At 46.9% G+C, this 13,067-nt stretch overlaps 7 protein-coding genes across 8 annotated transcripts; 4 read left to right on the top strand and 3 right to left on the bottom strand.

The window, feature by feature from the left end:
- Positions 1 to 367: 367 nt before the first annotated feature.
- On the bottom strand, positions 368 to 7,263 carry rig (gem nuclear organelle associated protein rigor mortis). The gene is made up of 9 exons (XM_018010717.2): positions 5,663 to 7,263; positions 5,293 to 5,605; positions 5,064 to 5,226; positions 4,835 to 4,988; positions 1,649 to 2,532; positions 1,423 to 1,588; positions 1,209 to 1,359; positions 869 to 1,126; positions 368 to 808 (listed from the first exon to the last, which is right to left on the bottom strand). Exons 1-9 carry the CDS (start codon positions 7,104 to 7,106, stop codon positions 637 to 639), a joined length of 3,705 nt encoding a protein of 1,234 aa, XP_017866206.1. The 5' UTR covers positions 7,107 to 7,263; the 3' UTR covers positions 368 to 636.
- LOC108615891 (cilia- and flagella-associated protein 206) lies at positions 2,781 to 5,065 on the top strand. The gene is made up of 3 exons (XM_018010724.2): positions 2,781 to 3,602; positions 3,671 to 4,020; positions 4,080 to 5,065. The coding sequence occupies exons 1-3, from the start codon at positions 2,960 to 2,962 to the stop codon at positions 4,824 to 4,826; spliced, it is 1,740 nt and encodes a 579-aa protein (XP_017866213.1). The 5' UTR covers positions 2,781 to 2,959; the 3' UTR covers positions 4,827 to 5,065.
- A 6-nt stretch (positions 7,264 to 7,269) lies between the features above and the next one.
- maf-S (MAF bZIP transcription factor K) lies at positions 7,270 to 8,078 on the top strand. Of its 2 annotated transcripts, XM_089470241.1 has the most exons (3): positions 7,270 to 7,358; positions 7,414 to 7,465; positions 7,551 to 8,078. In XM_089470241.1, exons 2-3 carry the CDS (start codon positions 7,433 to 7,435, stop codon positions 7,914 to 7,916), a joined length of 399 nt encoding a protein of 132 aa, XP_089326367.1. In that variant the 5' UTR covers positions 7,270 to 7,358; positions 7,414 to 7,432; the 3' UTR covers positions 7,917 to 8,078. The 2 variants fall into 2 exon arrangements, with proteins under 2 accessions (XP_089326367.1, XP_017866229.2); XM_018010740.2 differs by having other exon boundaries at positions 7,307 to 7,465.
- Positions 8,024 to 9,103, top strand: LOC108615900 (mitochondrial inner membrane protease subunit 2). The gene is made up of 3 exons (XM_018010735.2): positions 8,024 to 8,165; positions 8,253 to 8,429; positions 8,493 to 9,103. Exons 2-3 carry the CDS (start codon positions 8,336 to 8,338, stop codon positions 8,906 to 8,908), a joined length of 510 nt encoding a protein of 169 aa, XP_017866224.1. The 5' UTR covers positions 8,024 to 8,165; positions 8,253 to 8,335; the 3' UTR covers positions 8,909 to 9,103.
- On the bottom strand, positions 8,278 to 9,978 carry Tcs1 (Threonyl-carbamoyl synthesis 1). Its single transcript, XM_018010734.2, has one exon. The coding sequence runs from the start codon at positions 9,976 to 9,978 to the stop codon at positions 9,232 to 9,234; it is 747 nt and encodes a 248-aa protein (XP_017866223.1). The 3' UTR covers positions 8,278 to 9,231.
- A 5-nt stretch (positions 9,979 to 9,983) lies between these two features.
- Positions 9,984 to 10,533, bottom strand: Polr3K (RNA polymerase III subunit K). Its single transcript, XM_018010741.2, has 2 exons — positions 10,224 to 10,533; positions 9,984 to 10,169 (listed from the first exon to the last, which is right to left on the bottom strand). The coding sequence occupies exons 1-2, from the start codon at positions 10,362 to 10,364 to the stop codon at positions 9,984 to 9,986; spliced, it is 327 nt and encodes a 108-aa protein (XP_017866230.1). The 5' UTR covers positions 10,365 to 10,533.
- Position 10,534: 1 nt separating this feature from the next.
- On the top strand, positions 10,535 to 12,422 carry DMAP1 (DNA methyltransferase 1 associated protein 1). Its single transcript, XM_018010732.2, has 4 exons — positions 10,535 to 10,864; positions 10,927 to 11,316; positions 11,370 to 11,959; positions 12,030 to 12,422. The coding sequence occupies exons 1-4, from the start codon at positions 10,764 to 10,766 to the stop codon at positions 12,248 to 12,250; spliced, it is 1,302 nt and encodes a 433-aa protein (XP_017866221.1). The 5' UTR covers positions 10,535 to 10,763; the 3' UTR covers positions 12,251 to 12,422.
- Positions 12,423 to 13,067: the final 645 nt, after the last annotated feature.

Genomic DNA, 13,067 nt, shown 5'->3' with positions numbered 1-13,067 from the left:
TGTGTTTAGCTAGGGTATGCTCTGGTCGATCAAGCCCCAGCTATTGTATATTGTCTCTTCCCTCTGTTCACACGCACTTTGTCGCTGCTTGCAGCGCTGCCTGCGTCGCTGTCGACGTCGCGCACCTTCGTTCAAACAATTAAGAAAAAACTTAATTTCTAGCTGGCGCTGCATTTGCATAATTTGATTGTCGAGACAAACCAAAACAATACTCGTTAAGATTTTCTTTCTTTCTGTTTCTTGTTTTTGTTTTTTGTCTTTTGGGCTGGCTAACGGGATGGCAGACAAATGGGCCGAGGCTGTCCATAGGAGAGTTTTTGGTCCAAGGGCCCTGAAGTTGTTCTAATTAAGAAATAAAAGAAGCGCATTTCTTTTCCATTATTTCTTTTTATAACTGCGTTTTTTTTTTTTGTGTATGTGTGTGTGTGTGTTTTGTTTGCCTTGGACATTTTGAATTGTGATTCGTATAAATTCATGCTTGGGTTTTGGTTTGGAAAACATAATTGATTGAACATTGATCAATTAGTAGTTAGTTTAACAAAAGCTTGAAGAAAAATGAGCCAACTAGCTGTCCTTACTTCAAAAAACAGTTAATGGTATGTATGTGTGTTTATATGAGGCGGAGTGAGCTTACGCTCAGGCTGCCTCCTCGACGCCCTCCTCTGGCTCTGATTTGCCCTCGTCGAACATGGGCCCCAGCTGACCTATGCGCTTGATTTGCTCCATTAGATCGGCTATTTCGGCGGTGCGGTTGCGGAACTTGCGCAAAAACAAATAGCCACGCAGCATCTCATTGTCCAAGACGCAGCTGCAAGGCGGAAACAGCAAGGGATTAAAGGTGAGCAGAGCTAGGGATCTAGGAACTTACATAAGTGCCGCTGCGGCATAGTTGCCCGTCTTCTCCAGCTGATCCAGCCACTTGTTTATAATAGTCTTAATGATGGGATCCGTGGCGGCCAAATGGATGCGCGCATTGATCAATGCCTCCTTGAAATACTCGTGCTTCAGCAGCATTTCTATGGCCTCCGTTTGCATGTCGACAGCGAGCATATACGTTGCTGCATGCAGTATGTAGCCCTGCTCCTCCATTTGCTGGGCGTAGGCCTTGCAGCAAATTTGCCAGAAACTGGAATGGAAATGGAAATGGAAATGAGAGCAATGAGAAATGACAATGGTGCGCGGGCAGCAAAAGGACGTGCGCGACTTACACATAGGAGACAGCGGGCGCTAGAGATATATGCCACTCGTTCAACGTCTTATTGGCAATATGCTGCTCCAGTTCCTCGCGCAATTTGAATGTCGTAACTGCCAGATTAACTGGAGCAATGTCCTTGTTGTTTGACTGCTTCAAATTGCTAACTGAAATTAGGATGAGGATTAGGATGAGCTATAAAAATGGAAACAACAGTCAATTATACTAACGCTCTGTAGCAACTAGCTCCTTGGCCATGACTTTGGTGCTAAACAGCTTCGACATGAGCACCGACTTGTCTATCTTGGCAGCATCCTCGGTCAGCACTATGGCCAGTTTCTCCAGAGCGCTCTTGTTGAGCTCCTTTTGGGCGAGGCACAGGCAGGTGCGGCTATGCTGTACGGGACAAGTCGCAGCATGAGTGAGGGATTACAGATCGATGATCCAGCTACTTACAGAGAGAAAAGTGTTTGGCGCACTTTGTGCCTCCAGCTGTTTGCACTTCCTGCACTCGAGCGCATTTGTATTGGTGCCCTTGGTTTGCAGACTCAGAGCGCCCATCATGGACTCAATCGGTGGCTGCGCCGGTTGCTGCTGCTCTTGTTCCTTTTGCTCAACTGATTGCTGAGCGTCCACCTCCGGCTTGACTGCCTGCCCACTAGCAGCAGCTGCTTGATTGGCCTTGCGCTTCTCGCGAGACTGGCGCTTCCTTTGTGCAGCGGTCAACGTGGGTTGATTGGGCTGTGCATTGGATTTGTAAGCCCAGTGCAGCTTGCCTATGGGGTCCAGCTTGGAGCGTATCTGCTTTTCGTTGCTGGCCAAAGCCTCTTTGATGCTAACCAGTTCGAGTGAGAGTGTCTTGCCGCCGCACATAATGATGAGCTCATCGGAGGGCAGGAACAGACCACTCCACATGGGGCACTCATATTTGATGATTAGCGGTGGCTGCTTCGGCTCCTTGGTGCTCCACATGCACACCTTGCCCTCAATATGGAAGCTGAGCAGCAAATGGGCATGCTGATTGCTCCACTTGACCGATGCAATGGACGCGCACGAATCGTTGTCCGTGAACTTGTGCAGCTTGGTCCAGCTGCGCGTGGCTAAGTGCAACTCCAGCACATAGATCATACAATCGTTACCCGCCACTGCAAACACATTCGTCGCCACCGGACTGAAGGCTATATCAGTGACATAGCGGGCAAAAAGCGCCGTACAAGGCAGTTGTTCAAACGAAGTTCTACTATGTAACTGAAGCAGACCATTCTCTGTGCCAATCAACAGCAAGGGTCCACGCACATTCAGAAAACTGGGACGCTCGATATGCTTCATCAGTAAGGCCTCTGAAAGAGAGCGAAGGAGACGAAGATTAGAAGTATATTCAGCAAGGGCTTTGTGAAGGGAGAGAATTTGATAAGACCTCATTCAGCGAAACGATAAATGAGAGGCGGAGCGAACCTATGGAGAGCGATCGCGACATTAGAGAGCTCGTGACATTATAGAATATTCAGCAAGATTTCTGCAAAAGAGAGAGAGAGAGAGAGAGAGAGGGAGAGAGAGAGAAGGGTCGAAGTATCGAAGTAGATTAGAGTAACTTTGATTTGATAATCGCTCAAAGCTGTTGCCAGGGGCAACTTGTTTGCTTGCTCAAATAACAAAAACAATCAACAAGGCCGAGAAGTCAAATTACATTTTACATTACGCTCAGTGTGCACACAAAAAGCTCATAAATTACTAGTTGCATTAGATAAACTAAGAGACGAGGGCAACATGTCGCATACTCATCAAAAAGCCCTCGACGACATTTGCCGGAGCATCGAGTCGCAGCTAGAGGAGCGCGACATCGAGGTGGACAGGGAATTCATAGCCTTTGTGGTGCATCTGCTCATTCGAGACGTGCGCCTCGGTCTGTTGAGGACAGACTTAAGTAAGCCAAGCACATGCCACATCAGGGCGTTCGTCAACAATGTTGTCAGCGGTTTTCTGGATGACACCGACACGACCATGGCCAATCTGCGTTTGTCCTGGATCATGAAGAAGGGCCACGGCATCAAATTGTCCTACGTGCGCGAGCAATACGAGAAGGACTATCAGCAACAGCTGAAGCGACTCATTGACGACATCCTGCAGTATCCAGAGACTTGCAGCAAAGTGCAGCTGGATCAATTGTTCTCCAAAATGCAAGTTTTCATTGTGGCTACCAACCATTTGGGCTGTCCCAAGAACCATGTGCTCCTCAAGCTGACAGCCAAGGCGCTGCACAGCGTCATCGGCCGCAGCGACCTACAGAACTATGTCCTCAAGAAGAAGTATCACAGGCAGGAGTATCTGAAGCGGCTGGCCGACACTGTCGCTGGCATTGTCATCTACAACAACGACGGACCCGACGGCGATCGCGAAAACGTTCGAAATAGTGGGTGCAGATAGACCTCAGTTATGTAGATTCTATCATACATTTGATCTATACCCTCATCTCTCTAGTAATTGGAGACCTGCAGATGGCCCAAGCCAATACAAATGCCGCCTTTGATGCCGCGCTGGAACGCCTCAAGGAGCTCAGCTCCAGGTGCCAGACAGCGATTAGCGAGCAGTTGCAGTTCGACTGCAAGGAGACGACGCTCTACTATGGCGTGGCTCTGGCCCAGCTGGATCGCATCAATCAATTCACCATCACGTTCAATATGCTGATGCGCTGCTTGGTTGCGCTGCAGAGCAGCTATGAGCACACGACGTATCTGCTGAGCGTGGAGACGGGTCGCTACGACTGTGTGGTGGCCAAGATCAACGCAACACTGGCTATGCGCACCTCCATTGAGTCCGAGTTGATATTTGTAAGTATCAGCTGGAGTTGCCCAGGTAGATCCTTGAAATATCTGTTGTTGCTTTGCAGCCGCACTTTGTCTACCTGGCCAAGGTCTGGGCGAATCTCAATCACTACTTCAATCACATCGTCGAGTTGAACAAGCTGCGTGAGCATGTCGAAGCCCAGATCACCAGTGGGATGGTGCAGCGGTCGAAGGAAACCATTGCGGAAATCCAGGAGCTGGCCAAACGTCACAGCGAAATGCGTAAATGCAGCTTCAATCAGCGCATGGACACATTGAAGAAATTTCAAACTGATGGCAACTTCTGCAGCCTCGCTCAGGCGGACATTCAGGAGTTCTGCGCCCTCGCGATGGCCGTGACAAACGGACTGCTCCTGCCAGCCAAGGTGGTGCGCAAGCTCTGCATGAACGTGGACATTAAGTTTGGCTTTCAGGACGAGACCTATGCCCGCATAGGGGAGCTATGGTTCGAGCGCTTCATAACCGCTTTACGACAATCAATCTTTAACAATGCCAACTTGGTTCTGCTCTTCCAATTGGATCATATACTGATCGCCAAAGAGCTCCAGCCAGTGCCCGCAGAGCCGCCAAAGACGAAGGATTTCATAGGGCAAACCGAAATGGTAGTTACGAACGACTTAAAGCCGGCCAATTGGATAAATGTTACATGGAATGCCTGGGACTACCATCGAGAGACAATACATCTGGCCGAGATACGCAAACGACAGACGCGCGATACCCAGTCGATGATCACTTATGGCAAGCGCAATGCACAGAACCAAACGTACAATGTGCGCCATCACTTGCGTTGAGGATTCACCTAGATTTGGTTGTCGCGCACAGTACATGCCCACCATGCGATTTACTATAAAGTAAATGTAGTCCTCCTTCCACACCAGTGAGTAGATCTCCTTCTTCTGCACCGGACGAAACGTGTTCTTCACTCGCATCCGCTCCACATCAAGTATGCCCACCTGCATGAAATTTATGTTAAATGTAGTTCAATCAATGTATGTGTGTAAATAAAGAGTTCGCTCAGTTCCACGTACAATGCCATCGGCGGTGCCATAGGCCAGCTGCAGGCAGTCTGGGCTCCAGGACAGGGAGTAGACGGCGCTGTTCACATGCACGCTCTCAATGGGTATGCAGCGGTCGCTCAACTTGGATATGTCGAACATTGCAATGCGTTTGTCCGAGCAGCCCAACACAATTCTAGAAATTTAGCCGAGATATGAGATGAGTTTACTTCCGTACGATAATAATCCGAAACGGACTTACTTGTTCATATCATTGGGGCATTCGGACATCGCGCGCACGCCGTAGGCCAAGCAGCCATAGACGGCGTTCACCTGCCCAGTTAGAGGATTCAATAGGAGTACACGACGGTTGCGCATATTTAACCAGATCTGCGGATATGCGGCGCTGGCCACGCAGGATATGATGTCCTGCTCGGAGCACTTGTGCAGTTGATCTCTCGTGATTTTGTAGCGACGTGATTTGGCCTCATAGCTTACGGACCAGAAACACAAATTGTTACGACTCAGGGAGACGATTGTGTGGTCGTTGAGCCAGTAAAGCTGCTTGGATTTGGCTGCAAGGAGATCATGTAATCTATAACTGAAATGTAGCTATCCAGCTGCTCACTTACCAGTGGTATTTGACTTGCTATAGTTCTTGGCGCAATGTTCACCCGTTCGCGTATTCCATATCATAATAGTATCGATGTCATTGATGGAAGCCAGGAGAATGTCTGGACGAGCAGGCAGAATCTCTGTGGAGCAGTAGCTCAACGTCTCTACGCTAGTTTGCTTGTCCAGGGGTTGGACGTTGGTTTGCAGCTGCTGCTGCTGTAGCTGCGGAGATTCGGTTGGGGCATCGTGCACCTCGGCTTGGTGATAAATGTGATGCAGCACCTCACGCTTGGGCTTGGAGGCTTCGCCATCGACAATGACAGCATCATCGCTGGACGAGCTAAACTGTATAACCTCCAGGCTGCCTTCGCTGGCGCTCTGCAACTCCTGCTGGTCCTTTTCGGAATTGTGGCTGCTATCGCTGCGTGGGCCAGTTGTGCCTGTTTGCTGGCAGTCCTGCAGCGTAACCTCCACTTGAGGCTGATCTTTGGGACCCTGGCGATGAGCTGCCAGTTCCACTTTCAATGACTCGCAGGCCTCCATGAAATCGAGACCCGCATTATTGGCTGGCTTCTCGAGGCCGACAAAATCACCACAATCATCTGAGGATTTGCTGGTCAAACGAGGACGCACGCTGGCCGGAGCACCAAACTCCGATTCCAAATGATCGTAGTTGTATATATCAAATATATCATCTGCCTCGGCTGCTTTTGATTTCGCAATACGCAATTGATCAGAGTCTGCTTGCGGCTCTTCCTGGTCCTGCTCTCGCTGTTGTTCCGGTTGCTGTGACATTTCCCGCCAGGCCAGGTAACAAATGCTGGCACTCCGGCCATGTCCATTCAATTTATGCACAATGTTCATTTCATTTAAATTACAGACTAAAATTGATCCACCTGAGGTGCCCACAGCAAATATATGCTCATCGTATGGCGAGCAGCTGAGCACGCTTAAATTATGATTCCGTTGCGATAGGAAGGTGGGACGTCGGAAATAGCTGTTAGAGGCGACGCAGTAGACGACCAAACTGCCTGCATCCATCGATAATATATTGCCATTGCATATATAACTCATTAGCACATTCAATTGTGGATGCAGTCGCGCATCTCGTGCCTCATTCGGACGTTGATGCGCCGTATGCCCTTTGATCGCCACGCCCATATCACAATCCCAGACGAGAACGCTCCAATCCTCACCAACAATGGCAAATTGCTTGTCATGAGCATTTGATACAATTTCTGATTTATGCTGTTTGCCCCACAAGGGGCTGACATCGAGTCCACTGATGGTGATGCGCGAGGACATGGTTTTCACTTCTCGATCCTTCGCATCCACAGCCGGTATATAATTGATGCATTTAAAGCCGCTGTAGAGCAGCCCGCCATCGGGCGTCGCGACTGCAAGCGGCGTTTGTACGCAGATTGGCGTCGGCACATTATTGATAATTACTGCCCGTTTCATACTGATTTCATTAACTGACAGTTGAGAAAAGAAAATGGAGAATTTTTACAGCGGATTGCAAATCAGCAACTGATGTTCAGTTCTTCCTCCTTCCGTTTTGTCCTCCCAAACTTTCCAGCACTTGTTATCAAATATATTTTCAAAGGGAATCATCCTTTGGTATTTTTGGTTTGGTATTTTTAGTTCATTCATTATTTAATGGCTTGATGCAGCTGGGCACACTGTTTTTAATCACATCTTTTATTGCGAATGGTAATACGCAAAAACATATACAAGTTGTGAAAATATTAAAAATTATTTACTACAGGGGATACAAAACTTTAACTATGGATTCCAAACGTGAGAGAAAGTCGTCTTTGGTAAGTACATAAATCGTTTAGTCTTGGTAGACTTGTTTTTTTTTTTTTTTTTTTTGCTCTGACCAACTTCCATTGTTTATGGCAGGCTCCACTTTCGCCATGTCCGATTCCAGACATAACGGATGATGAATTGGTGACGATTTCGGTGCGTGATCTGAACCGAACTTTGAAAATGCGTGGACTCAACCGGGAAGAGATTGTGCGCATGAAGCAACGACGTCGCACGCTGAAGAATCGTGGCTATGCGGCCAGCTGTCGTATTAAGCGCATAGAGCAAAAGGACGAATTGGAAACAAAAAAATCGTATGAGTGGACGGAATTGGAGCAGATGCATGAAGACAATGAACAGATACGCCTAGATGTTAACAACTGGAAGAACAAATACAAAGCGCTCCTACAATTTGCTATTCAAAATGAAATACCTATCCCAAGCGAACTGGAGGGCTGTTGAGTTCAAGCAATGGAATTACATTAAAATTAATCGCATTCCTGTTTCAGTTTTAAAATAAGAATCAAAAACAAAACACCTGTAACCATAGTACAATAGCTGGAATTTGATTTGTAACGCACTTAAACTGAATTTAATTTTTAATAAACATTTGTATACGAACGATTTGTTCAGACACTCTGTTTGAAATATCACAGTGAATGTCAACGTAAATACGTGAATGTCAAAAAATTTAAGGGAACAGCTGTATACGTATGTATATTATTGTTATGTATTCATTTTAAAGACGCAACCTAAACTCATTTTATATGTATGTACATACATATTTATATGTGCTAGCGGTGCAACTTTTTTTCACCAAACATATAAAAACGCAAAACCTAATAAAGGCTACACAGAACTAGACACCAAACCATGCCGTCATGGCATTCCGTCGCTTTGGTAAATCCCTGCTTTATGGCTTGCCGCTAGGCATCACGTTCCTCGATTGCGTCGGATATGTGGCTAGAGTTGACGGTAAATTCAACAGTGAATATTTTAAAAACAATGAATGGTTCATTAAGCTTTTTTAATTTCAAGGCACTTCTATGCAACCCGCACTTAATCCCGTGGCAGAGGAACGCGACTACGTATTTCTTTTGCGCTGGGGCATCCACAACAGTGCTGTGGAACGTGGCGATATAATCTCACTAATCTCCCCCAAGGACCCCAGTCAAAAGATTATCAAACGCGTGGTGGGAATGCAAGGCGATGTCGTCTCCACTCTTGGCTACAAGCACGAGATTGTGCGCGTACCAGATGGCCACTGTTGGGTCGAGGGTGATCACACGGGCTACTCTCTGGACAGCAACACCTTCGGTCCAGTTGCATTGGGTCTGATGTCCGCCCGAGCGGTGGCCATCGTTTGGCCACCAGAACGTTGGAGGATATTGAAGAATGAGCTTCCGCGACGAAGGCGACCGGTGCAGGTGGCTAAGGCCAATTACTACAACTAGGCACAAGACTGAAGAAAGAGACAAAGCTGTTGGTAGCCGCTAAGTAGCCACATACACATACTGTTTGTACATATATATATTTTATTATCGGTTTTGTGTTCAATTGGTATCGTTCCTTTACGCAAAAATAATGTTTCAAAATTTTTAATGCTGTAGGACTATAAATCTTAATAAACTAGATACCATTACATTTAACATGACAAAGTTCGCGGTCACCGCAAATTCTAATTAGAAATGAAAATGGTTGGAAATTTTGCTATGCTTAGCGGATTTTGAGCTCTTGTAACAGTTGTAATTTAAAACAGCAGCTGTAGTTTATATAATTATGTAATTAGATTTTGGTTGACATAGCCGAATTCGTGCAGCACTGAAAGTGTCTGTTTGAGGGCCACTCCAGCGCGTACGATTTGATAACAGCCCGGATTGGCCAAGTCAATGACTGTAGAGGCCAACCGTCGCTCCTCTGTCTGACCGATGCGACCGGCATCAAAGATGGCGCCCAGCTGCGGCCAAAGCGCCTGGAATTCGATGATTTCCAGGCTACTGGGTGCACTGGAACGATTGGCGCTGGTTAACGCCAAGGGTTGCTCGTGCCACCTAGCACACAAATCCCGAATGAACTGGAAGTCGGGTATGCGTATGCCGATTTTGCTGGTGCTCGGGTTTAAGTAGCGATTGCTCAGATACGGCGTACGCTCAACGATGATGGTCAGTGGCCCCGGAAGCAGCCGAGTTAGCAGCTCGTCACTCAAGTGGCTCGCCTGACCATAGCGACGCAGCGCAATAATATTGTTCACACAAATGGCCACCGGTTTGTGTTCGTCTCTTCCTTTGATTTCGTACAGACGCTGAATGGCCTGCTCATTGTTGGCATCGCATGCTAAGCCATAAACTGTGTCTGTGGGCAACGCAATCACCTTGCCCAGCTGCAGGCATTGTTCCGCCAGCTTTAAGGCATTTAGCGACTCCGCCGAACAAATTGGAGTCGCCTCTACTTGTTGCTTATGCATGCTGTTGCTGCTGCGAGTCCCTTGGAGTCGCCTTATTAGTAGCTTTTGTAAGTAGCGCATCAGTTCTAATCTCTCCAATTGTGGCCGCACTGATGATTACAGCACTTGTAGAATGTCGTCATAGGTTCATCCGCTGACCTGGTTTGTATTTGCATGAAGTAGGCGCGTTTGTGTGAGCAGGCCGGGCATTCAGCATCCGTTGAATCAACGTTCTCCCAAGCCGCAACGCCACCCAAAACGTGATCAACTTCCTAAAAGAAATGAAATGTAAACAAGGTTGGAAAATTGTGCTTTTGCAAACCTACCTTCAGACGTGGGTACGTTTTGGTGGTTATCTTCCGCTTGATTTTCGATATGAAAGGGCACGTGTTGCACGTGAACCTATGGCTGGACGTATCTTCTTCAATAATTAATATATTGCCACAAGACGGGCAGAAGAACAACATTGCGAAATGCGAGCACGTTTGATCAACTGCTAAGTTAACAGACTTTGCCTGCTCGATTTAAACTGTTATCGATTATTCCATCTTAGGCAAATTTCATGTATAGTTGGTTTCATTGTAAATTCAATACATACAAAGATTGTGAGCTGTGAGATTGTTTGAGAGAAGAATTGTGTGGGTGTTCAGTATTTTAGAGTGCTCGATGACGTGATTAACGTGTCATCGGTTTGGTATGTTGTGGAAATTTTATCGGGGCTGACCCACAACTGCTAACTTAACAGAGCTCGATGGACTTTGCTATCGATATTATTTTCTGCAAACGTTAATCAACACCGACCAACAGCGAACACAAAATAAGCGAATTTTATAAATATTGAATGAAATTGTTAGATTAAGGCAAAAATGTCAGCTGATGTACGTGATATTTTAGACATAGAGCGTGCCAATACGCCCGAAATAACCCGAGACTCATTCCTTGCCACGAAAAAACGTAATTTTGAGCGGTAAGTAGAAGCATACAATGCTGTTTGAACCGCTTCTCTAACTTTTTTTTTTTTTTTCGCAGTACAAAACATGCTTCCCGGCGTCCGGAAGGAATGCACCGCGAAGTCTTCGCGCTTCTGTACACAGACAAGAAAGATGCGCCTCCTTTGCTACCGACAGACACTGCACTGGGCATCGGTGCGGGCTATAAACAAAACAAAGCACGGCTGGGCATGAAAAAGGTGCGCAAATGGGAATGGGCACCTTTCTCGAATCCCGCTCGTAACGATGCTGCTGTCTTTCATCATTGGAAACGTGTCAGCGATGACTCCACAGACTATCCGTTTGCTAAATTCAATAAGCAATTGGAAATACCCACATACACCATGACCGAATATAACGCGCACCTGCGAAATAATATCCAAAACTGGAGCAAGGTGCAAACGGATCATTTGTTTGATCTAGCTAGACGGTGAGTAGACAAAATACCTCAATAGGCATATACTCATGCTCATCTCTTTTTAGCTTCGATTTGCGCTTCATTGTTATGGCGGATCGCTGGAATCGCCAGCAGCATGGTATTAAAACCGTAGAGGAGCTCAAGGAGCGGTACTATGAAGTAATTTCACTGTTGTCCAAGGCCAAGAATCAGTCCGTTGAGAAGAAAACATTCGTATACGATATCGAGCACGAGCGTCGTCGAAAGGAACAACTAGAGAAGCTCTTCAAGCGCACCACACAACAGGTAGAAGAGGAGCAAATGCTGATCAATGAGATGAAGAAAATCGAGGCGCGCAAAAAGGAACGCGAACGTAAAACTCAAGATCTGCAAAAACTGATTTCCCAAGCAGATCAACAAAACGAGCATACGACCAACACGCCAAGCACACGCAAATACGAAAAGAAACTGCACAAGAAGAAGGTGCACCATCAGCCACGACCCTCCAAAGTGGATTCGGTGGTGAACGCCATCGAAATTGGCAGCAGCGGCATCAAATTTGCCGATCTACGCGGCTCTGGTGTATCGCTGCGTTCGCAAAAGATGAAACTGCCCGCCAATATAGGACAGCGTAAGGTGAAAGCGCTGGAGCAGGCCATACAGGAGTTCAAAGTTGGTAAGCTACGAAACTATTGCCGAAACAGACTAAATGGCGTTTGGATTAACTGAATAACCCCATCTTATAGATCCCGCACCACCACCCACTGAGGAAATATGCACTTCCTTTAATGAGCTGCGTTCGGATATGGTTTTGCTCTGCGAACTGCGCACTGCGCTCTCCACCTGCATCTATGAAATGGAGAGCTTGAAGCACCAATACGAGGCTGCCTGTCCGGGCAAGACGCTCAATATACCGCCCTCTTTGGTGCCCATAAAGAGCGAAACTTTGGAGCCCAATGCAAACTAGGCGAAAAGGCAGCTAAGTCCGCGGAAGATAATGCGCACGTCTCACTAATCAGCGCACGGACAATAACAAGAGTTGCACTTAACCCGTTTGCCACTCGCTATATTTGTGCATGTGCGCTACTCCCAGTCTAGTTGGTAGAATAAATAGAAAAAACAAAAAGCAAAAAGAAAACTGTGTTTTGCAGCAATCACAGATCACAGATCACACACGTATATATACATATATATATGTGAAAATCAAGTAGCCAACGGTCAAATGGAGTGTGAGAACTTTTTTCTTGCTGCCGCTAGCTGTGATTTATTTACCTCTTTCCATCTTTCCAGACGCTCATGGCCTTAGTTTTCTTCTCTTGCACGTATTTGGGTTACGCTCGCCTGCCCAAATATGGCTGGCATGCAATGGCATTTGGCAAACGCAATGTGGATATGAACAAATGAATGACTGTCTGACTGACTGTTGCCTGATGCTATTGCTGCTGCTGGCTGCTGGCTGCTGTTGCTGTTGGCTGTTGCTGTTGCTACTTGATGCGGTGGGTGTTGTTGCCGACTGTTGATGTTGCTCCATATAGCCTGCTGCCTGATGTTGCTGTTGGCCGTTGTTTGATGTTGTCTATGGGCTGTTGTTGCTGCTTGATTCTCTCAGATGTTGTTTGATGCAGCTGTTGATGTTGCTGTTGCTGCTTGAGCTGCCTGGCGGCTTTTCTAGCTGATTGCTGTTGCTGCTAGATATAGTCAGCTAGCTGCGTATTGCTCTTGCTGAATGCTGCATCGTGATGTCTGATGCTGTTTGATATTGCTGCTGGTGCGGTATGTTGCTG

Source organism: Drosophila arizonae, chromosome 5, assembly GCF_054131065.1.
Source record: "Drosophila arizonae isolate 15081-1271.41 chromosome 5, UAZ_ARI_1.0, whole genome shotgun sequence".
Taxonomy (NCBI): Eukaryota; Metazoa; Arthropoda; class Insecta; order Diptera; family Drosophilidae; genus Drosophila; species Drosophila arizonae.
Note: the sequence above shows the minus strand (reverse complement) of the source record. Positions and strands in the feature narration are given on the sequence as shown.

Bases quoted from the DNA above. Each gene is read 5' to 3' on its own strand.
- Tcs1 (XM_018010734.2), bottom strand. From the start codon at position 9,978: ATGCGCTACTTACAAAAGCTACTAATAAGGCGACTCCAAGGGACTCGC.
- LOC108615891 (XM_018010724.2), top strand. From the start codon at position 2,960: ATGTCGCATACTCATCAAAAAGCCCTCGACGACATTTGCCGGAGCATC. The intron at 3,603-3,670 runs GTGGGTGCAGAT...TCATCTCTCTAG, and splicing joins TCGCGAAAACGTTCGAAATA to TAATTGGAGACCTGCAGATG. The intron at 4,021-4,079 runs GTAAGTATCAGC...GTTGCTTTGCAG, and splicing joins TTGAGTCCGAGTTGATATTT to CCGCACTTTGTCTACCTGGC.
- rig (XM_018010717.2), bottom strand. From the start codon at position 7,106: ATGAAACGGGCAGTAATTATCAATAATGTGCCGACGCCAATCTGCGTA. The intron at 2,533-4,834 runs GTGAATCCTCAA...GCTCTCTTTCAG, and splicing joins TGCGCGACAACCAAATCTAG to AGGCCTTACTGATGAAGCAT. The intron at 809-868 runs GTAAGTTCCTAG...TCCGCCTTGCAG, and splicing joins TATGCCGCAGCGGCACTTAT to CTGCGTCTTGGACAATGAGA.
- LOC108615900 (XM_018010735.2), top strand. From the start codon at position 8,336: ATGGCATTCCGTCGCTTTGGTAAATCCCTGCTTTATGGCTTGCCGCTA. The intron at 8,430-8,492 runs GTAAATTCAACA...TTTAATTTCAAG, and splicing joins ATATGTGGCTAGAGTTGACG to GCACTTCTATGCAACCCGCA.
- DMAP1 (XM_018010732.2), top strand. From the start codon at position 10,764: ATGTCAGCTGATGTACGTGATATTTTAGACATAGAGCGTGCCAATACG. The intron at 11,317-11,369 runs GTGAGTAGACAA...ATCTCTTTTTAG, and splicing joins TTGTTTGATCTAGCTAGACG to CTTCGATTTGCGCTTCATTG. The intron at 11,960-12,029 runs GTAAGCTACGAA...CCCATCTTATAG, and splicing joins CATACAGGAGTTCAAAGTTG to ATCCCGCACCACCACCCACT.
- maf-S (XM_018010740.2), top strand. From the start codon at position 7,313: ATGCAGCTGGGCACACTGTTTTTAATCACATCTTTTATTGCGAATGGT. The intron at 7,466-7,550 runs GTAAGTACATAA...TGTTTATGGCAG, and splicing joins GTGAGAGAAAGTCGTCTTTG to GCTCCACTTTCGCCATGTCC.
- Polr3K (XM_018010741.2), bottom strand. From the start codon at position 10,364: ATGTTGTTCTTCTGCCCGTCTTGTGGCAATATATTAATTATTGAAGAA. The intron at 10,170-10,223 runs GTAGGTTTGCAA...CATTTCTTTTAG, and splicing joins AAACGTACCCACGTCTGAAG to GAAGTTGATCACGTTTTGGG.